This window comes from Gorilla gorilla, chromosome 4 (genome assembly GCF_029281585.2).
Source record: "Gorilla gorilla gorilla isolate KB3781 chromosome 4, NHGRI_mGorGor1-v2.1_pri, whole genome shotgun sequence".
Taxonomy (NCBI): Eukaryota; Metazoa; Chordata; class Mammalia; order Primates; family Hominidae; genus Gorilla; species Gorilla gorilla.
In genome coordinates, this window is record NC_073228.2 from 161,210,768 (window position 1) to 161,232,911 (window position 22,144).

Below are 22,144 nucleotides of genomic sequence, written 5' to 3' on the forward strand. Positions count from 1 at the left end.
CACTGTGCTCCCTATTGGGAATAAGATGTGGTCAAAGATAGACATTGTCTCTACTTTCATGGAGGTTAAATTTCCGTGGTGGGGGAGTAGACATTCATGAACTAGTCATGTATGGGAATGTGTAATATAGATTGAGTTAAGATGCTGGAAAGGAAAAGAACTTGGTTCTTTGAGGACATTTAACAAAAGAACCTACGTGAGCAGGGAGGCATTGGGGTCAGGGAAGTGTTCCTATAGGGAACGATGCTTGAATTGCGATCTGAAAGAACAGGAATTTACTAAGCAAAGAGAGTAAGGGAGAAGCGATGGATTAGACAGCATTCCAGAGACGGTGAAGATTCTATGATGAGCACACAGACAGCATATTTGAATAATAAACAGCTGCTATGGCTGGAACAGTAAGAGTGGAGGGGGGAGGAGGGAGCTGAGTGGAGACAGAACCCAGGCTAGGTGGTCTTCACAGACTACAGCAAGGAGCCTTTCCAGCAGGGCATGGCTTGATGGGTTCCTAGGCAGAATGGATGGCTTAGTGTGGATCCTTTAAGATACGGATCAGACAAGAGGGAGGTCAGCCTTTGCCTGGGCTCCCACAATGGAAGCTTGTTTGTATCCCTTACACAGGCCTTTGTGTGCTCCAAAATGGATGTTTTTATCAGTCACAATGATCTCAGCTTGAATGCCAAACAAACACCTTCCATAAAAGGTATTGCAGAGTGTGTAGCCACCTCATCATGCAAATAGCCACACAGATCATCTTCTGGGACCTTCCAGGCAAATGCTTTTCCATCTCTTAAGAAATTGCATCCTTCTCGTTTCTCACCTTCATTGATAAATGACATTACGAAGCACACACAGAAGTTTGCCAGCAGGAAGCACCCCCAAAGAATCTCTGGTCCTGCAGTTTCAGTTTGCAATGGGGATAAATGGAAGCGTAAATGGTGATAAATGGGGCGTTGAAGGGGATAAATGGAACACTGTCTCCCCAAAAGAAATCTGAAGAAGCTCATCATGTAAAATGAACAAAACAGCAGCATTACTCTTGTAGAGAACCAGAGCCCTCTTCCCCTTCCGCTATCCTCTAAGATGGCTCCCAATACCACTTTACCCATATTAACAAAATAAAAAGTTGATAGTTCATGCAATTGCCAGCCTTCCAGTAATAAGACATTTCTAGGAACAACTGAAATGTTTGGAAAAGTGAAAAATGTTTCGCAGTGGGGCTATGTATACCAGTCCTCTGGAACAACTTCAATAGCTCCTTGGTACACTTAAAATTCACACTTAGCCCCATGCCTACAAGGCCCCACCTGATCTTGTCTCTCCCTACCTTTAGAGCCTCCTGCCGTATGTACTACGAGTCTCTTCAACACTACACCCTAACTTGTTCCCTGCCCCAGGGCCTTTGTACTGGAACGCCCATACCTCATATCTACGTGGCTAGCTCCCTTGCTTCATTCCATTCTCTAATCAAATGTCACCAACTTATTCCATTCTCTATTCAAATGTCACCAACTCAAACATCCCACAAAACCAAAAACAAAACCGGTTTTGTTTTTGTTTTTGTTCTGAGAGAGAGTCTAGCTCTCTGGCCCAGGCTGAAGTGCAGTGGTGCGATCTCAGCTCACTGCAACTTCCACCTCCCAGGTTCAAGCAATTCTCCTACCTCAGCCTCCCAAGGAGCTGGGATTATAGGCATGCACCACCAAGCCTGGCTAATTTTTTGTATTTTAGTAGAGACGGGGTTTCACCAATGTTGGCCCCAGTGTGGTCTCCAACTCCTGAGCTCAGGCAGTCCTCCTGCCTCAGCTACCCAAAGTGCTAGGATTACAGGCGTGAGCCACCACACTCGGCCAAAAAGATCCTTTCTAACTACCTTGTAGTAGTCCCTTCCCAACCCCTGTCACTGTCTAGCCTATTACCCCGAAATGTTGTGCTTTGTTTACTTGTTTTTATCTGTCAATTAGAACGTAAATTCCGTGAGGGCAAAGATCTAGTCTAACTTGTTCAGCATCATATCTGCAAAGCCTGCAACAGTGCCTGGTGCTCAATAGATATTTGTTGGATGAATGAATGGATGTAATAGTAGCATTCTCATACTTGGAGGACTGTCATGTAGACAAATTTATTTACTCATCTAAGAAATGTTTATAGAGTAACAAATGTTTAGACATTTAATAAATTATTGAGAAATTATTATATGCAGGGCACTGGAGATGAGAGGCAGAAATAGAGATGCCATCCCTACCCTTACGGAGCTCTTAGTGTTGTGGTGGTTGGTGTGGAGAAACATGGAAAGAATCATACATGAGAATCAGCAGGACAGAGACTAATCAGTCTTCATAGGAGAAAGAGAGAAGATGCACCCCAGGGTTTAGGCCTGGGCAGATGAGGAGTTGATTGTGCCATTCTGTGAGCAAGGAACCCCAGGTGATAAGGGGGAGAAGGTGGTCAGCTTTAGAAACATTGAGCTGTGGAATATTCAAGTGGGAACATCCAACAAGGAGTTGGATATCCAGGTCCGGAGCTTTGGAGAAAAGTCTGGATGAAAACAGGTTTGATTAATAGTGGACAGTGAATGGTGTTTCAAGTCATGGGAGTAGATGAGACAAACCAGGACAACAGAATAAGAAAAAAAAAAACAACAACAACAACATTTAGGGGATGATCAGAGATGAAATCTGCAAAGATGCTAAAAAGGAGAAGCCAAAATGGTGGAAACAAAGGCACACCTTGTCATAGGAGCTGAGGAGGACAGTGCCTAATACTTCAGAGACACCATATAGGATGAAGACTGAAAGGTATGCATTGAACTTGGTGACAGTGCAGTCCTTGGTAATCTTTGCTGGAGACATTACCGTGGCATGGTGTGACTAGGCATGATATTTCTGTTTGCTGAGGAAGAACGTGGAGACTAGGAAATGGAGAGAGATGTAGAAAACTCTTACAAAGTGATTGACCCTTAGGGGAAGAATAGAGATAAAAGAGCTAAAGATACTAGCTTGAAAAATACATTCAGTGATACTCTAAAGAACAGAACAACGATCTAGACTGGAAACTGTTGGGAAGCAGCCTTGGCTCAATACCAAACTAAACTTTGTAACCATTAGAGTTGTTCAAAAGTGGATTGGGCTGCCTCCAGAAGAAATGAGCTCTTGATTGCTGGAGTTATGGAAGAATACCCTGAATGTTCTATTAGAAAAGAATAAAGGTATCAAATCAGTAATCTAGGCCTCCACTTTAAGAAACTAGAGCAATGGCCAGGTGCAGTGGCACGTGCCTATAATCCCAGCACTTTGGGAGGTCGAGGCAGGAAGATTGCTTGAGCCCAGGAGTTTGAGACCAGTCTAGGCAACAGTGAGGTCCCCCATCCGTATTGTAAAAATCTTTATTTCAATTATTTAAAAAATAAAAAACTAGAGAAATAAGAACAAATTAAACTTAATGCAAGCAGAAAGAAAGATATGAATTAGTAAGGAACAGAAACCAGTAACATTGAGACCAGGTGCGGTGGCTCATGCCTGTAATCCCAGCACTTTTGAGAGGCAAAGGCAGGCAGACGGCTTGAGCCCAGGAGTTCAAGACCAGCCTGGGCAACATGGTGAGACCCCATCTCTACAAAAGATACAAAACTTAGCTGGGTGTGGTGGTGTGTACCTATAGTCCCAGCTACTTGGGAGACTGAGGTGGAAGGATCAACTGAGTCCTGGGAGGTTGAGGTTGCAGTGAGTCATGTTCATGCCACTGCACTCCAGCCTGGGCAACAGAATGAGACCTTGTCTCAAAAAAAAGAAAAGAAAAAAGAAACCAGTAACATTGAAACTAAAAGCTGGTTTTATGGGGAGAAAAAAATCATTAACACTGATAAACCTCTAGCCAAGAAAAAAAGAGAAGACACAAATGACTAGGAATGAAAGTGGGACATTACTACAGAACCCACAAAAATTAAAAGGACAACAAAAATATTCTAAAGACAAATATGTTAATAAACCCATAAATTAAACTTAAATGAAAGGAACCGATTCCTTAAGAGACACAAACCGCCAAAACTCACTTAAAAATTGATAAGCTGAATAGTGCTGTATCTATTAAAGAAATATCATTCCTACTTACAAAGAAAAAAACTTCCAACAAAAAAAACTCCCAACTCTGTCTCTACAAAAAAATTAGCCAGGTTGGTGGCACTTACCTGTAGTCCCAGCTATTCAGGAGGCTGAGATGGGAGGATCACCTAAACCCAGAAGGTCAAGGCTAGTGAGCCATGATTACACTACTGCATTCCAGCCCAGGCAAGGGAGCAAGACCCTGTCTCAAAAAAAAAAAAAAAAAAAAAAAAAAAAACCCACACCAGACGCAGATGGTTTCACTTGTGAATTCCATCAAACATTTAAGGAGGAAATAGTACCAATTCTACATGGTCTCCTCTGTAACCACCCAGCGGGTTCACCTTGCCCACTGCCCAGACAGAGCCCATTTATCCAGACAGGGGAACTGCAAGGGACAAAGAGTAATGCATGCAAAGCTGGCCGTGCAGGAGACTGGAGTTTCACTATTACTCAAATCAGTCTCCTCGAGCATTTGGGAATCAGATAATTTAAATAATTTAATTGTTTAAAGATAATTTGACAGGTAGGAGCTTAGGAAGTGTGGAGTGCTGATTGATCAGGTTGGAGATGGAATCATAGAGGATCGAAGTGAGTTTCTCTTGCTGTTTTTTGTTCCTGGGTGAGATGGCAGAACTCCTTGAGCCAGATTACCAGTCTGGATGGTGTCAGCTGATCCACTGGAGTACAAGGTCTGCAAAATATCTCAAGCACTGATCTTGGGTTTTACAATAATGATGTTATCACCAGGGGCAATTGGGGAGGTTCAGACTCTTGGAGCCAGAGGCTGCGTGACCCCTAAACTGTAATTTCTAATCTTGTAGCTAATTTGTTAGTCCTGCAAAGGCGGACTGGTCCTCAGGCAAGAAAGGGGTCTTTTCAGGAAAGGGCTATGATCAATTTTGTTTCAGAGACAAACCATGAACTGAATTCATTCCCCAAGTTAGTCCGGCCTCTGCCCAGGAGTGAACAAGAACAGCTTCCAGGTTAGAAGCAAAATGAGGTTCATTAGGTCTGATTTCTTTCACTGTCATAATGTCCCCTGTTATAATTTTGGAAAGGTGGTTTTGTCTCCAAAAAATACAAACAAGGGGAACTCTCCCCATCTTTTGAGGTCAACATTACCCTAATACCAAAACCTAAGGCATTTGAAGATAAAACTACAAATCAGTATCCTTCATGAATACAGAGCAAAAATCCTCGACAAAATGTTAGCAAATAAAATCGAGCAATACATCAAAAGGATAATATAATCAAGTGGGTTTATTTCAGGTATGCAAGGCTGACTCATCATTCAAAAATCATCCAATGTAATTCACCATGTGAATATGAAAGATTAGCCTGAATGATCAGTAAGCAAAGTTTTCAGGTTATATGATGAATCAAAGGATCTAAGCTTAGACATAGCAATGAAGGCCAGGTTATGGGATTTACTAGAAAGGAAAGAAACAAACATCTCACTTAAGAAAGGAGGAAAGGGCCGTGCGCAGTGGCTCACACCTGTAATCCCAGCACTTGGGTAGGCCAAGGCAGGCAGATCACCTGAGGTCAGGAGTTCGAGACCAGCCTGGCCAACATGGCAAAACCCCATCTCTACTAAAAATACAAAAATTAGCCAGGTTCAAACATAGAAAATGATAAACAGAGTGAAATAATACGGACCTATATATCCGACCACCAGCTTAAGAAAGAAAACATTGTAAATAGAATAAAAGTTGTGTTTTTCCACCACATACTACCTTGCCCTCCCTTTCCACTGAGACATAACCACTACTCTGGATTTGGTAGTTCTCACTCCCACGAATTTCTTTATTACTTTACTTTATACATATGTATCACTGAACAATACATATCATTATTTTACATGTTTTTAGATGTAAATAAATGCTATCATATTGTAGGTATGATAAAAAAAAAATTAGCCAGGCATGATGGCGAGCGCCTGTAGTCTCAGCTACTCAGGAGGCTGAGGCAGAAGTAATCGCTTGAATACAAGAGGCAGAGGCTGCAGTGAGCCGAGATCATACCACTGCACTCCAGCCTGGGCAACAGAATGAGACTCCGTTTCACAAAAAAAAAAAAAAAAAAAAAAAAAAACGGGGAAAGTTTCCCCTCTGGATAAGAAACAGAATGACAGTCAGATCAGGCTCCTGTGAGGGGACTGCAGAGTGTTCTTCCTCTGGTAGCCTCATTTCTAGGACTGATCTGCAGTTAAACAGGAGTTGGGGTTCCCCTCTTGAACAGCTGGCCTTTCAGAGTCCTGGATTGGCAGTGTTCCATCCATGCCTGGGGTAGAGGAAGGCAAGGACACCTGCAATCTTGATTTTCTCAGATGCTTAGAATCCCAAAGTGTCAGAGTTTGAAATGGAGCCTGGATCCTACCTAATCCAAATGCCCATAGTTGAAGAGAAAGCAAACCCCGGCAGAGGATGGCTTCTCCAGACTCCTTCCCTCCCCTTTGTTCTGAAATCCAGGGATTGTGAGCATGTCCCAGGACAGTAAGCCCATGAGACCCTATCTCCTGTCTTGCCCTAACCAAGCTTCCCCTCTAACCACTGTATGTTTGCTTTTAAGTTTATCTTTACACATAACAAATAACCATTGAAACCAATCTGGCCTGGGTTCTCGTCCCTCTTTTCTTGCTAGTTGATGTCTGGTGTGGAGAAAACCAATCAGACATAGGCCTTTACACAGAGTCCTAGATTTGTAGACTGGAAGACTGACCTAGCCACCTGCCTTGAGCCTACAGACCTCACGACCAAACAGACACAGACTGAGGCCCATCATATGTTTGATTCTGTGTAATCCATCCTAATTCAACAAATTCCTGATAAGATTATAGTAAAAATGTATTGAGCTCTCATTATGTACCTGTGACTATTCCACAAGGTTATGCATTTTCTCGTTTGATCCTCACAACCCATTAAAATAGGTACTGTTCTCATCCTCATTTTGCAGATAGATAAAAAGACTCAGAGAAGCTAAGCAACTTGCCCAAGGTCACAGTGAGTAGAAGAGCCAGGATTTGAACCCAGGTCTAGCTAACTCCAGTGCTCAGGTTTTTAGGAATGAAAAATCTTCCTGGTTTAAAATGAAAATTGCTTTCTCTTTCTTTACCCCCATCTCTGCAGTCTCAGGAGGAGGTCTGCGATTTGCTCCATGCCGCACCCTTCCAAAACATCTTACCTAGAGTCTACATCAAAGGTAAGAAACCACCACAGCAGCTGAATAGCCAACCGGCGTTTGAACCTTATTCTCACTTCCTAATCGCAGTCAACTCAGATCTAGTCAGCAAGGGGGAAGGTTAAAGCTTTGGACACCTATTGAATAGCCACAGAATCACGAATTGGAAGATGGACCTAGCCACCTGCATTGAGCCTGCTGACCTCATGACCAACCAGACAGACTCTGAGGCCTATTATCTTTGATTCTGTCATTCATTCAAATTCTTCAACAAATTCCTTATAAGATTATAGAAATGACACTCCAGGCCCTGTCCCTTTTTCCTTCTAACATATCTCTAGTATAGTGGTATCTAGACTTGGAATTTAAATATATATATTAATATATTAAACCACTATACTAGAGATATTCTAGAAGGCAGACGATTCCATTCTTGGACAAATCATAGAACATTTTTCCTTGTAAAAACTACTCACACTTTCCAGAACGAAGGAGAGCAGTTCCACACACTCCATCCCATTTTTGGAATGCAGATACATCATCAGGTCCTTTGGGATTTTTTCCTTCCCCAGTTGCCCCGTGTTCCCTGAGTCTCATTTTCCGCTCTGCGACTCCTTTTGCAGAGGGGGAGCGCCTGGAGGTCCGGATGAAACGTCTGGAAGCCAAGTATGCCCCGCTCCACCTGGTCCCTCTGATCGAGCGGCTGGGGACCCCTCAGGTACCAATCTTATATAATAAATGGGCTCTGATCACTGACAGGAACTTGAGAGCATTTGACCAAACCCCCTCATTGTACAGGTCAGAAAACTGAGGCTCAGAGAAGGGAAGACAATGTCCAATACCCAAAAACTGGTTAATATTAATAGCAACAGCAGGTCTGGAATGAGATTTGCTGACTCTCAGGCCTGAGTGTTTCTTCTGTAGCCTGTATCATGTATCCTGCCAACAAGTCGTCTGCTTATTTAAACAAGTATCTACTGTGTCCCTGCTAGATATCAAGAATCTGTTACTTTGCCTCTGAAAATTAAAACTCCACATACTCTGTGAGCCAGCAGTTCACTTCTGGATATTTTTGCTAAAGAAACACTTAACGGAACACTAGATGCTTATGTAACATTGTTTGTTAAAGCAAAAACTAGAAACAACCCAAACATCTAATAGTAAAGCATTGATTAAATAAAATGCCAGGTTATTGCATATCACGTATGTACTTAATACATAATGAAAAGGCAAAATTAGATCTTGATGCATCAGTGTGGATAGATCATAGGCACAGTCAATTGGATGAAGCAAGTTGCACTACAGTTCATGCAGGATGATGGCTTTTTTTAAACGCACACAACAAAACCATATAAAACTCTTCTGAAAATGTCTGGAATGATGTCTACCTAGTTTATCATGGTGGCAACCTCTGAAGAGAGATTAGAATAGAGCGGGAGAGGAAGAAGACTTCAGCCTTTTCTGTAGTGTTCTAACAAGGGTGAATGAGCTTATATGTTATTCTGTAATTGTTAAAAACCAGTACGAGTCACGGTGAACATCAAGATAGTAAGACAGGACCCCTGCCTTCAGAGAATTCAGATTATGCAGGGAGCAGGAAGGAAGAGAAATAGGGGGAGAGCGGAGAAACAAAAGGCATGTGCTATCTCCTTTCAAGTTGATTTCAGCAAGCTTCACATTTTGGGGGCAGGCAGGGGAAGAATTCTAGAAGAGAAACAGGGTATTCTAGTGAGACAAGCCAATGCTGACTGTTTAAGAGATTTAGGATTGAAATCTGCTTTTGAACTCGCATTCCGGCGGTCCTCTCTGGTGTTCTCACCAAGGGCAAAATGACTCAAATCCTCAGCAGAGGACAGAAGGTGGCCTCTCTTCTGGCAAAACATGGTAAGTATTTTTGGAGCATGATGCAGAGCCTCATCTGCACAGACGTCATGCTGAGGAAGCCACCCCAGCCCGGCCCCCGCATGCCACCAACCTCCTTCTGAAAATGGTGATTAAAAGCTAATCATGGGGCCGGGCGCGGTGGCTCACGCCTGTAATCCCAGCACTTTGGAAGGCTGAGGCAGGCGGATCACCTCAGGTCAGGAGGTCGAGACCAGCCTGGCCAACATGGTGAAACCCCAACTCTACCAAAAACACAAAAATTAGCCAGGCGTGGTGGTGGGCACTTGTAATCCCAGCTACTTGGGAGGCTGAGGCAGAATTGCTTGAACCCAAGAGGTGGAGGCTGCAGTGAGCTGAGATCATGCCACTGCACTCCAGCCTGGGCAACAGAGCAAGACTCCATCTCAAAAAAAAAAAAAAAAAGCAGCTAATGGTGGTTGGGTTCTTTGACTCACCAGAGAGAGAACTCAGATACTGCAGAGCACACACATTTTCTTTTTTGGCCTGCAGAGGCTAAACAGAGGAGATCCTCTCCAGTGATTTCCTTTTAGGGAGAAAACCCAGTGAGTGACATGTGAATGTGTCTGCTCCACTGCTGCTGTCATCCTGCAGGCATCCCGCCTCTCACTCCGAAGTCTGGCATGTGTTTCCACTTAGAGGACTGTGAATTCCTTCCCTGTTCTGGTGAACACCATTTCCTTGGGACTGATAGAAATCTCAGTCTGTCAAATGCCTAGTGTTTAACAAAAGCCTAGACATTCTGTGAGACAGGAAATGCTAGTTTTATAAGTCTCCCATTCCTCAAGAAATAGTCCAAAACTTAGTCATTCCATGAACCAAAGAAAAGTTAACAAAATATTAACTTCTGAGAAGGTTTGGGCACAGGGTACTCATAAGATATCTAGGAGGTGACAGAGGAAGTCTGCAACATATTTAAAGCCGGGAAGCTTGAGCAGTATTGCATTCTTTGCATTTGTTTGAGACAAATTGAAGTGACCTGGTTTGTTGCCCCCACACTATCACCAAGAAGAAAAACTTGGGGCTGGGGGAGGTTAAAAGACAGGGATCCTTGTCCCTTCTCCACCCCTGAATTATCTAGTGCAAGCCATTTTTCTCAATCTTTATTTTCCATCTATGTAATGGGATCATAGCTGCTTTACCTGCCTTTCTTGTTATCATGAGCAAATAATAGAAGCATAAGAATTTAAAAAACATTGAGTTTTTTGAGAAGGAATATTGTTACATATTCCTTCTCAAAGTTATAGAGAAGGAATATTGATGATTCCGGCACAGCTTCACAAATGTTTTCTCTATCCCCTTGTTAAACTCACATAAGAAGGGCAGAAAGAGAAATACTCCCCACCGAGGGGAATAGAAAAGAAATGGATAAAAGCTATGTTAAACACTCCCCTCCCTACATAACACCAAACTGCAAATTGAGGGTATTTGCAGGAAGCGAGCTATAAAGCACATTTTCAAAGCAAAGAGAAAATGATAGACATACCAAAAGACAAGACATGAAAGAAAACTCACAACATAAAAAAATACAATGTTAACACACACGGAAAAGTATCTGGCCTTACCAGTAATCAGTGAAATGCACATTCAAAGAATGAGGTAAAATTTTTAAAATTTTTCATCTCAAGTTGATGAAGACTATTTCTGAATGGAATAATTTTATTATTATTATTGAGACAGGGTCTTTGCCTGTCACCCAAGCTGGAGTGCAGTGGTGTGATCACAGCTCACTGCAGCCTCAGCCTCCCAGGCTCAAGCAATCTTCCTGCCTCAGCCTCCCGAGAAGCTGGGATGACAGGCGCACAACACCATACCTGGATAATTTTTTTTTTATTTTTATAGAGATGAGGTGTCACTATGTTGCCCAGTCTGGGATACAGGAGTATTCGTGAGGGTACAAGGAACAGGCTTCACACAGGTAGATGCACACGGATCAACTTTCCTTGAGAATAGTTTGCCACTGTATAGCAGATGCCTTTGAAAATATTTATCCTCATTGACCCTTCAGTTACTAAGTATTCATCCTAACAAAATGCTGAGCGGTAGCTCACACCATGTTATGTATAAGGATGGTGGGCTGGGCATGGTGGCTCACACCTGGAATCCCAGCACTTTGGGAGGCCGAGGTGGGTGGATCATGTGAGGTCAGGAGTTCAAGACCAGCCTGGCCAACATGGTGAAACCCCATCTCTACTAAAAATGCAAAAATTAGTCGGGCGTGGTGGCCCACGCCTGTGATCCCAGATACTCAGGAGGCTGAGGCAGGAGAATGGCTTGAACCCGGGAGGTGGAGGTTGCAGTAAGCCAAGATTGCGCCACTGCACTCTGGCCTGGACAGCAGAGTGAGACTCTGTCTCGAAGATTTAAAAAAAAAAAAAAAAAAGGTTGTTGTCTTTAGAATTGTTCATAATTGTGAGTTTGTAAACAATTTAAGATAACCAAGTATATACGACTAAATGAATTATATCAATGACCATTAAATGTAGTCATTCCTTCAAGATATTGAAAGAAATAAGTTGAAGTTACTGATATATTAAGAAAAAAGCAACATAGTAATATGACTCAAATTGTTAAATATACATGTATACATTCACATACCTAAACAAATCATACATATTTTAAGAATGCTTATCTCTGGGTAATGAGGTTTATGAAATATTTTTATTTTCTTAGAACTTTTTTTTTCTTTTTTCCTAACCACTAGGCCACCAGGAAAGGACAAACACTTTTCAAAGGAAAGGGAGAAAGCTCCTGTGTCAGTCAAGGCCCTTTTCATTGGCTGTAGTGGGTGGGGCACCAGAGTTCAAAGTCTGTCTGCAGATTGATAACCTCAGTTGCCAGTTTTTCTATGCCCCCTTCCAGGACTGTCTGACCCTGAGGACTGATTCAAATTAACCAAATGCACAGTAGATTAATTAGTAAACCAGAACTTTGCATTAATTTGCAAAATATTCATGGCTTGAGAACAAATTGGGGTCTTTTATTTACTGAGCGTCTCCCCTGTACCAGACATTCTCTTTCTGAAATGGGGAGCCCTTTCTGGGGCCAAATAGAACAGAGTAAGAACAAATAAAGAGAATACAAACAGACTCAAACACAGGCTCGGGATTTTTTTTTTTTTTTTTTTTAACACAAGAGATATTTTTAGCTAACTGTGGCAATCTGAGCAGTTCTCCCTCTGCTCCCAAGCTGTTCCTGCCAATGAAATCAGGATGAGTCACCGGGAATCAGGGTTCCCTCTCCTTCGTGTTTAAAACACACATTGGCAAGCTACTTCTCCAATTCATCTTTTTCCTAGATTTCTTTCAGTTGGTAGTTGTCATGACAACTACACTCATGGTCCACATTTATAAGACACTCCTGCATTGGTGTCTCCTGATTTCCTTCCCTTCATGGATTCACTTAAAGGTCACCCTCTCTTCCTGGGGTCCTCCAGGGAGTGAGCTTCCGGGATAGGTCAGGCAGGTGCCTCCCAGCCACCCTGTAAAATGGCTCCTTGGTGAAACCTCCCACTGGGGAGCTGATCCCATAAGTCCCCTTCTGTGGATCTCTCAGTGTGAGAAGCCTGCCTTTTTTAGCTTTGTTCACAGATTTGGAGACCTTACTTTAACCTCAGATTTTAACATTTACCTTGCTTTGCAGATAGCTTTCAGGACCTCTACCCCTACATGTTTTGACTCATAACATGTGTAGTAATGTGTTTTGACATCTAGTCTGTCTAGCCAGCTGCTTATTAGATATGCAGTAGCCAGAACCCAGATGAAAAGCCAGTTTACATTATTAATAGAGGTCATTTGTAACTGTCAAAGAAGCACTTCTAGAGGAAATAATTATCTGAAATCATGGGCAAGTTTTAAAAGTAACATATGCTCATTGTAGCACATTCAACTGTACAGAAGTATTTAAAGTCAAGAGTGACAATCCCACTCACTTCTCCAAGCCCATCTGTTCCCACAACTGATGTTAGTCCTTCTAAAATATGCTTTACACACACACATCACACATACTTTCATCTGTGTGATTGTACATTGTCAATGTTTTTAAGTAGAATTGTAGTATACATTCATTTCTGCAATTTGTTCTATTTACTTTACAACTTAACCAATAGATCTAGACTACTGGGTCAAGTGTGAGCTTTAACACTCACTGGCTGCCTCTCTGAACCTTAGTTTCTTCGTCTGTAAAATGGGGACAGTAATGGCATCTACCTCCTGGGATGGAATGGACTCAATACCTATCAAGTGCTTAGAACAGGGCCTGCTTTATTACCCACACTCAGAAAGCATAAGCTAGTAGTAATTATAGTAAAAGCAGTAGTACTACTAGTAGTATCATGTCAGTCTTGTCAATGGCTATCCAGAATTCATTATGTGGGTAAATCATAATTTTAAAAATTAATCCGCTACTGATGGTGCCTGGATTTTACTTAACACCAGTAAGACTTACCATGAAACTTCCCTGCTGTTGCATTCAGGATCATCAATTTTGTGCCCTGCTCTGAGCAAGACCAGTTCTGGTGAACGAATTTCAGGTGCAGCCAGCTCCAGAGTTCGGGAATCTGTGGTGGGAGGTGGCCGATGGGCTCTGAGATGTGGATAGAAGGTTTATGTGCCCTTCTGTTTCCAGCAAATCGCCATTGCTCGCGAGGGTGACCTCCTGACCAAGGAGCGGCTGTGCTGTGGCCTGTCCATGTTCGAGGTCATCCTGACCCGCATTCGGAGCTACCTGCAGGACCCCATCTGGCGGGGCCCACCGCCCACCAATGGCGTCATGCACGTCGATGAGTGTGTGGAGTTCCACCGGCTGTGGAGCGCCATGCAGTTCGTGTACTGCATCCCTGTGGGAACCAACGAGTTCACAGCTGAGTGAGTACCCCCCAGAGAAGGCAGTGTTACCCCCAACCTGCCTGTGTTCCTGCAAGTCATGGGGCTGCCAGAGTTCAGCCAGAAACGTGGGCAGGGGGTGGGGGCGGTTGGCCAACAACTACTTTGTTGAGTGTGTTGAGCTGACTGCATTGGCAAGAAAGAGCCCAGTAAGGGTTTGATAGTGAGACCCTCACTGCCTGCCTCACCCCCACTATACTGTACTACTGGAAAATGAGGAGCCTTTATGAGTCCTTAGAGCAGACAGCAGAGCTAGTCCTTCCTGCCCTCACCCAGCTACATGTTGAGGACAGAGTGGAAAGGCAGACAAGGCCTCCCCTCCAGCAGCCAAGAGCTCTAGGAAAAAGGCGTGGTGGGGAGAGGAGGCTTCCTGGAGAAAGTGGTGTTGATGAAGCTGTTTCAGAGCAGCGCTAGCCTGTAGGCTTCCAGTACAGTGATGGGGAACTGGGGACACCTGCCCGGGTTGGGGCTGCTGCTTGAGGACAAAAGAGACAGCCAAAGGATGACTCTACTGCCATCCAAATTGCCTAGGTCTCTTGAGAGTTGGAGGCCAGGCCTCTTGAGAGTTGGAGCTTTGTCAGAACCAAAAGGACTCAGTCTCAACCCCAGCAGCATCTGCCCACCATGGCCTGTCCCTTCCCTTTCACCCTGCTTCTGGCCAGTTGGCCTCCTGGTTTGAAATGGCCCCTCACCTGCTAGGTGTTCTTTTAGCTCCTTTAGAGAGTCAAGACAGATTCTCCTTTGACCTGCACGGAGTAATCAGCCACATACATCTCAACAGCTGGGTGGGTTTTTCCTTGCAAATTCAGAGCTTCTTCAGAGCTGATTTTTGTTTTTTTTACATTAGTGATGCAAATGTAATTTGTGGCCGGAAGGACTTATGACATAACTACCATCCCTGCAACTAATGAACCCACCCTCACAGCTTCCTTTGTACCCATTTTATAGGTTAAGAGACTTGGCCCAAAGACAGGCCTGCTTAGTAGCTGTACTCCTGGCCCAAGATGAGGCTCCCTCCCTCCCTGCCCTCCTCCCCCACCTCTCACTCCAGCTGCTTCCTCCCCCTGCTCCCAGGCAGTGTTTCGGCGATGGCTTGAACTGGGCTGGTTGCTCCATCATCGTCCTGCTGGGCCAGCAGCGTCGCTTCGACCTGTTTGACTTCTGTTACCACCTGCTAAAAGTGCAGAGGCAGGACGGGAAGGATGAAATCATTAAGAATGTGGTAAGCAGGCTGGTGGCTAAGGCCTGGGAGGTGGGGCTGGGCTGACAACCAGGCTTTTACCAGAAAAGCAAACGAGGAGGAGCTGCTTGTGAAGGCCAGCTCCCCACACGGCAGGTACAAAGATACTATAGGCTGGGGACCTGCTTAGAGGAAGTCGTGAGGTCGTGAGTCACCCACTCATCACCTACTGCCATCAATCAGTTCACCCCGAAGGGCAGGGCTGAGCTCCAGACCGGGAGCACATCTTCCCTGTCCCAATCAGACTCTGCTGATGCCAGTTTCTCACCTGTACAAATATTCACCAAATACCAGAGTTGTACAGGGCACCTGGATGGGATAGGTACTGGCGTGGGGTGAGCCAGGCTGCTGTGGGAAGGGAGAGAAGGACCCTTAAACCAGGCTGAGGGCAGAGAAAGCTTCCCAGGAGAGGGAGGCTGTGTCTGGGCTGAGTCCAGAATGGCCCGCAGCAAAGAACCAAGCAGCAAAGGTGGTATGGGGCGGGTAGGATGCTCCAGACAGCAACGGTGACAGCAGAGGCACTGAGGCAGGAAGGCGGATCGAAGGGTGGGTCTCAGGGACCCAGTGAGAGGAGAGAGAGGTAAGAGCCACCTCACAAAGGGCTTTTTTAAAAAATACACATAAAATAGTTTCAATGGTAATTTTCAGTATATGATTCAGTGGCATGAAGTACACAAGTATTGTACAATCATTCCCAACATCCACCTCCAGAGATTTTTCATCTTCCCCAACTGAAACTCCGGGCCCATTAAAAAACTCCATTTTCTCCCCAGCCCCTGGTAACCATCATTCTACTTTCTCTATGCATTTGACTACTCTAGGTACCTCATATAAATAGAATCACACAGTATTTGTCTTTTCGTGACTGGCTTATTTTAGTTAGGATGTCCTCAAGGTTCATCCATGTTGTAGTGTCCAAACTTCCATCGTTTTTATGGCTGTGTAATATTGCATTGTGTATATAGACCACGTTGTGTTTGTCCACTCAGGGGGCTGTCACCTTTTGGGTATTTTTGAAAATGGTTAATTTTGGCTACCATGAAACATGGGTGTACAAATAACTCTACAAATTTCTGCTTTCCATTCTTTTGAGTATATACCTGGACGTGGAATTGCTGGATCGTATGGTAATTCTATGTTTAATTTTTTTAGAAACTGCCATTCTGTTTTCCATAGTGGCTGCACAATTTTACATTCCCACCAGCAGTACACAAGAGTTCCAATTTCTCCACATCCTCATCAGCACTTATTCTTTAATAATAGTCATCCTGAGAGGTGAAAAAGTTATCTTGTTGTGATTTTGATTTGAATTTCCCTAATGACTGTCACTGCTGAGTGCTATATTCATGTGTTATTGGCCATTTGTATATCTTCTTTGGAAAAATGTCTATTCAAGTCCTTTGTCCATTTTTTTAATTGAGTCATTTTTGTTGAGTTGAAGTTCTTTACATATTCTAGATATTACTTATCAGATATAATTTGTGATTATTTTCTATTTTATCGGTTGCCTTTTCATTCTCATGGTGTCCCTTTGATGCATGAAAGTTTTCAATTTTGATGTAGTGCAACTTTTTGCCTTTGCTTTTGATGTCATACCCCAAGATATTATTGCCAAATCCAACATCATGAAAATTTTTCCCCTATGTTCTCTTTTAAGAATTTCAGTTTAATCTCATGGTTAAGTCTCTGATCCATTCTGAGTTAATTTTTTGTATATGGTATAAGGTAAGCGTCCATTGTTATTTTTTGTGTGGGTATCCATATTTCCCAGCACCTTTTGTTGAAAAGGCTGTTTCCCCCATTGAACAGTCTTGGCACCCTTGTTGAAAATCATATGTGTAATAGTGTATTTCTGGGCTCTCTATTCTGTTTTATTCATCTGTACATCTACCTTTTTACCAGTGCCACACTGTTGTTGATTATTGTAGCTCTGTAGATCGTTTTAAAACTTGGAGAGGGTTTTTATGGTCCAGTTAACAGTTAACACTTGATTGCCAGATCCAGGGGATTCCATAAAAGGACTTTAAGAAAGTGACATGATCACTGATGCAGGGGACCCTGGACCTCACTGACTTCTCCTGTTACTCCCTCTTTCCACCCCCACTTTGTCCTGCCCTAACTTGAACATCCCCTTCCTTCTGTAGCCCCTGAAGAAGATGGCCGACCGGATCAGGAAGTATCAGATCTTGAACAATGAGGTTTTTGCCATCCTGAACAAGTACATGAAGTCCGTAGAGACAGACAGTTCCACTGTGGAGCATGTGCGCTGCTTCCAGCCGCCCATCCACCAGTCCTTGGCCACCACTTGCTAAGCAGAAGATCCTGCAGACCCTTATCTGGAGGAGGAAGAGAAGCAGGAGAGAGAAAGCCACAGCCAGCCTGCCATAGGATCCAACTGGACAATGTGTGGGATGGACCTGGAAACAAGCACCTCCCCAAACACATCACCACTCCCTAGGGCGGGGCCTGTGCATGCTCTCCCATGACATCTCCATGCTGGTTTCTCCATAGCATAAATGAAAAAAAAAAAAAAAAGTAAACAGGGCAGTGTGTGCTTTTTCTTTTCTCCCCCCCCAACTATATTAAGAACTCCTAGTTTCACCCTTTCTCCATCCCATCATCCCACCTATCTGTGGTTGCTTCTCAAGACCTCCTCCCAAGATAGACATCTCCTACCCAGTGCCCTTGTGTGACCCCAGGACTCAAGTCTTAGACTGTGAACAGATGTGGCCATGCCCAGAGACGCCAGCCTGGCCAGAAGGGCAGGCCTCAGCTTACTACTTCATCTCTCCTGGTTCCCTCCCTGCAGTGCCCCGGGTGGCATCTTCTCCCACTCTGGGTACCAGGGATTCTACCACATAGGCTTCCCAAAGCCCCATTCTAACTCCCCTCTCTCAGGGAAGTCCTAGAGAGAGGTCCAAAAAGCATTCACAGCTGTATCACACTCTATGCAGGTGGGGTAGGAGACTGATCAGGCCTGCTGTGGGGAAGCAGTATGTATGAACACAGCCAGAAATGTCATAGTCCAAACAGGATGCTTTCAGGCCATCTCAGCTGCTTGATGGTGAGATGGTTCCCTTATTCCTTCAGGAAAGGCTTAGCATTGGGCCACATAGGGGAAGCAGCTTTGAACAAATCAGTCATAGCACTGCCTATAGCATTAGCCAGTGACCAAATTAGGGACAACTTCTTGGCACAGAATTGCTTATCAAGGAACATTTCCACAAGAAAGAAAATATTAAGGGGTTATTTCCACAGAGGCCCAAAACGTCTTGGAAACACAGAGGTGAGGAGGAGGAATAGTAATTGTCAATGAGCTTTTAATACCAAGATACACCCCCTGCCCCCAAAGAAGAGTCCTCTTTTAGGGAATCAGAACCTTCATTGTCCTAGAAGCTGAAAGATTCTTGGAACATTTTAGCTTTTACTCTCGACTTGCTGTTCTCTTTACGTTCCTTAAGTTAGACTTTTGGGTGTGGCTTCTCTCCCAGGGGTAACATTTACTTCCATTTTCTAGACCGAACCAAAAGTCCTCTGCAGAATCTCCCACCGAGTGTGGTAAGAAGGAAGGACAAAAGGCTTTAGGATATAAATTTCATGTTACAGAGCATGTCATTGTCAAAGGAAATCTGTGGCCCTGAGATTTTAAGAACATAAAATGTGACATTTGATATTTCTCCAGCCCAGGGAAGTAAGATGGTTAGCAATGGTTGCCTTACTCAAATGGTCCCATTTTTAACCCCAAAGGAAGTGCCCACAGCAAGAGGTTTGTGTGATGCACTTACGTCCTCCGGTGAGGAAAGGGGGCCACATGTGAAAGGCCCCTTAGGTCAGATCCTGAGAGTAGCACATTTGAGTGCAGATTCCTGGGCCCCACCTCAAACCTACTAATTCTGAATCTCTGGGAATAGGGCCAGGAAATCTGCCCTTTCTACAAGCTACCCAAGTTGTTCTGTTGCACATCAATGTTTGGGAACCACTGCTGTAAGGGAATCATTCTGGTCACCTTGAGCTTTGAGCTACCACTAAGCCATGAAAGAAAATACATCATACAGGGAAGAGAGAAGGGAGGAGGTTCCAAGTAGTAACTGGCAGACCCTCCTGTCTGGAGGTACCACCTTCTATTCTGGTTTCTGACTTTTCCTTCTTGATGACCATAGATGTGTTCCAGAGGCAAAAGAGACACATTATCCCAGATGGCAGAACATGCTTTCAAAACATATAAAATGTCAAAGTTCCAGATCCTTCTACATCTTTAGTGCTGTCTGAGGATGGTAGCTGGCTCTCTGTAGCTGATAGATGGCTAGAGTTCCATCCAAATCCTTGACCACGACTTCATGGAGATTTGAATAATCTATTTGATGAGATTTCTATTTCAATAACCCACCTCTCTCATCCCACATTCATATCCCTAAATTTGACCCTCTGGGCCGAGTCACATTACCTTCAGGAGACTTGATCCCAGTAGACTGAGGTCTTCCCTTTCAGCAGAAAGATTTCATTTCCCTGGCTTGCCAGTGGCACTGATTTCCGAACACCCAATGAGTTTAATATTCTTTCCTCCTTGGCATTACTGCCCCAGCCTCTTTTTATTTTTTTTGTGTGTGTCTAATAACCAGGAAAAAAATAAAGCTTAGGTTTTAAAAAGTTTTAAAAATAATCTGTTTCAGAAACTGTCAAATGTACCATATTTGTATTAAGAGTTGTTGGGAATTTTTGTACAATGAATTTACATTTATTTATGGTGACTTATATTTACGCTTGTGATCAAATAATGATGTTAAATTCTTAAATCATATTTGCTATGCAGCTGAAGATGATATTTTGATTTGTATTTTGGGGGTACCTGTGTTGAGTTGATAAACATTTCCATCTTCATTAAAACTGCTTCCAAACTAGTAAAACCAGCAACTTGGTCTTGATTCCTGGTTCTATTCTAATCCTCATTGACCTGTAGAAGGCCATATTAAAACTAATTACTAAGCAAACAACCTAAAAGAGAATCAAAGAAAAATATAGGTTAATGCACAATAAACTAATGGTTTTGCTTGCTTTCCCACGTGGGGGATTACATCTTTACAAATTGAGCCTCACATTTCACATAGCACAAGCTTTCCTAAAGGTCATCCACTAAGATGAGTCCTAGGGCTGTTTCCTCTTCTGTCAAGTTGGACAAGATGATCTCTTTTAGCTCTGATATCCTGATTCTAGGTAGTTTCCCACTGGTGCACTTTGAGGGGTCTACTTCACACACTCAAAGTCTTTCTCAGCGTATGTCATCACCTCATAAAATTGCCATCACAAGGAGTCATATTTGAGCTAGTGTAGTGGGAGGGCTATTAGTCTTGAGATGTTCAGTGAAAAAAGGGTTCCAAAGAAGATAAATTTGGGGAACACTTCATGATCTTTCCCTTCGAAGATCCATAAGACTCTGAGGAGTCCTGCAGAACCTTATCAGTCTAGATCAACACCCTATCTCCTAGATGGTTTTATTAGTCTGTTTTCACATAGGGATAAAGACATACCCAAGACTGGGAAGAAAGAAGTTTAATTGGACTTACAGTTGGACATGGCCAGGGAGGCCTCAGAATCATGGCAGGAGGGGAAAGGCACTTCTTACATGGCAGCAGCAAGAGAAAAACGAGGAAAAGGCTAAAGCGAAAACCCCTAATAAACCCATCAGATCTCATAAGACTTATTCACTATCATGAGAACAACATGGGAAAGACGGGTCCCCATGATTCAATTACCTCCCCCTGGGTCCCTCCCACAACACGTGGGAATTCTGGGAGATACAAGTTGAGATTTGGGTGGGGACACAGACAAGCCATATCCTTCTGCCCCTGGCCCCTCCAAATCTCATGTCCTCACCTTTCAAAACAAATCATGCCTTCCCAACAGTCCCCCAAAGTCTTAACTAATTTCAGCATTAACCCAAAAGTCCACTGTCCAAAGTCACATCTGAAACAAGGCAAGTCCCTTCTGCCTACGAGCCTGTAAAATCAAAAGCAAGCTAGTTACTTCCTAAATACAATGGGGGTACAGGTATTGGGTAAATACAGCCATTCCAAATGGGAGAAATTGGCCAAAACACAGGGGTTACAGGCCCCATGCAAGTCAAAATCCAGCAGGGTGGTCAAATTTTAAAAATCCAAATTGAGCTCCTTTGACTCCAGGTCTCACATCCAGGTCACATTGATGCAAGAGGTGGGATCCCTGGTCTTGGGCAACTCCACCCCTGTAGCTTTGCAGGGTACAGCCTCCCTCCTGGCTGCTTTCATGGGCTGATATTGAGTGTCTGCAGCTTTTCCATGTGCACAGTACAAACTGTTGGTGGATCTACCATTCTGGGGTCTGGAGGATGGTAGCTCTCTTCTCACAACTCCACTAGGCAGTGCCCCAGTAGGGACTTGGTGTGACAGCTCCAACCCATTTCCCTTCAGCATTGCCCTAGCAGAAGCTCCTTGAGGGTCCTGCTCCTGCAGCAAACTTTTGCCTAGGCATCCAAGAGTTTCCATATATCTTCTGAAATCTAGGTGGAAGTCACCAAACCTCAGTTCTTGACTTCTGTGCACCCGCAGGCTCAACACTATGTGGAAGCTGCCAAGGCTTAGGGCTTCCACCCTCTGAAGCCACAGCCAAGCTCTACATTGGCCCCTTTCAGCCATGGCTGGAGTGGCTGGGACACAGGGCACCAAGTCCCTAGGCTGCACACAGCATGGGGACCCTGTTCCAGCCCATGAAACCACTTTTTCCTTCTGGGCCTCTGAGCCTGTGATGGGAGGGGCTGCCGTGAAGGTCTCTGACATGGCCTGGAGACATTTTCCTCATGGTCT

At 43.9% G+C, this 22,144-nt stretch overlaps 1 protein-coding gene across 5 annotated transcripts in view; it reads left to right on the forward strand.

Moving 5' to 3' along the window:
• The window catches only part of CYFIP2 (cytoplasmic FMR1 interacting protein 2), a 134,291-nt gene extending 114,079 nt beyond the window's left edge, over window positions 1-20,212 (forward strand). For all 5 annotated transcript variants that reach the window (XM_019027387.4, XM_004042898.5, XM_055387217.2 and 2 more), the window contains 5 exons: window positions 7,232-7,304; window positions 7,907-8,001; window positions 13,812-14,050; window positions 15,143-15,290; window positions 17,453-20,212. In XM_019027387.4, coding sequence (XP_018882932.1) covers window positions 7,232-7,304; window positions 7,907-8,001; window positions 13,812-14,050; window positions 15,143-15,290; window positions 17,453-17,620 — 723 coding nt within the window. In that variant the 3' untranslated portion in view covers window positions 17,621-20,212. The remainder of the gene's footprint in view (window positions 1-7,231; window positions 7,305-7,906; window positions 8,002-13,811; window positions 14,051-15,142; window positions 15,291-17,452) is intronic.
• The last annotated feature ends 1,932 nt before the right edge of the window (window positions 20,213-22,144 follow it).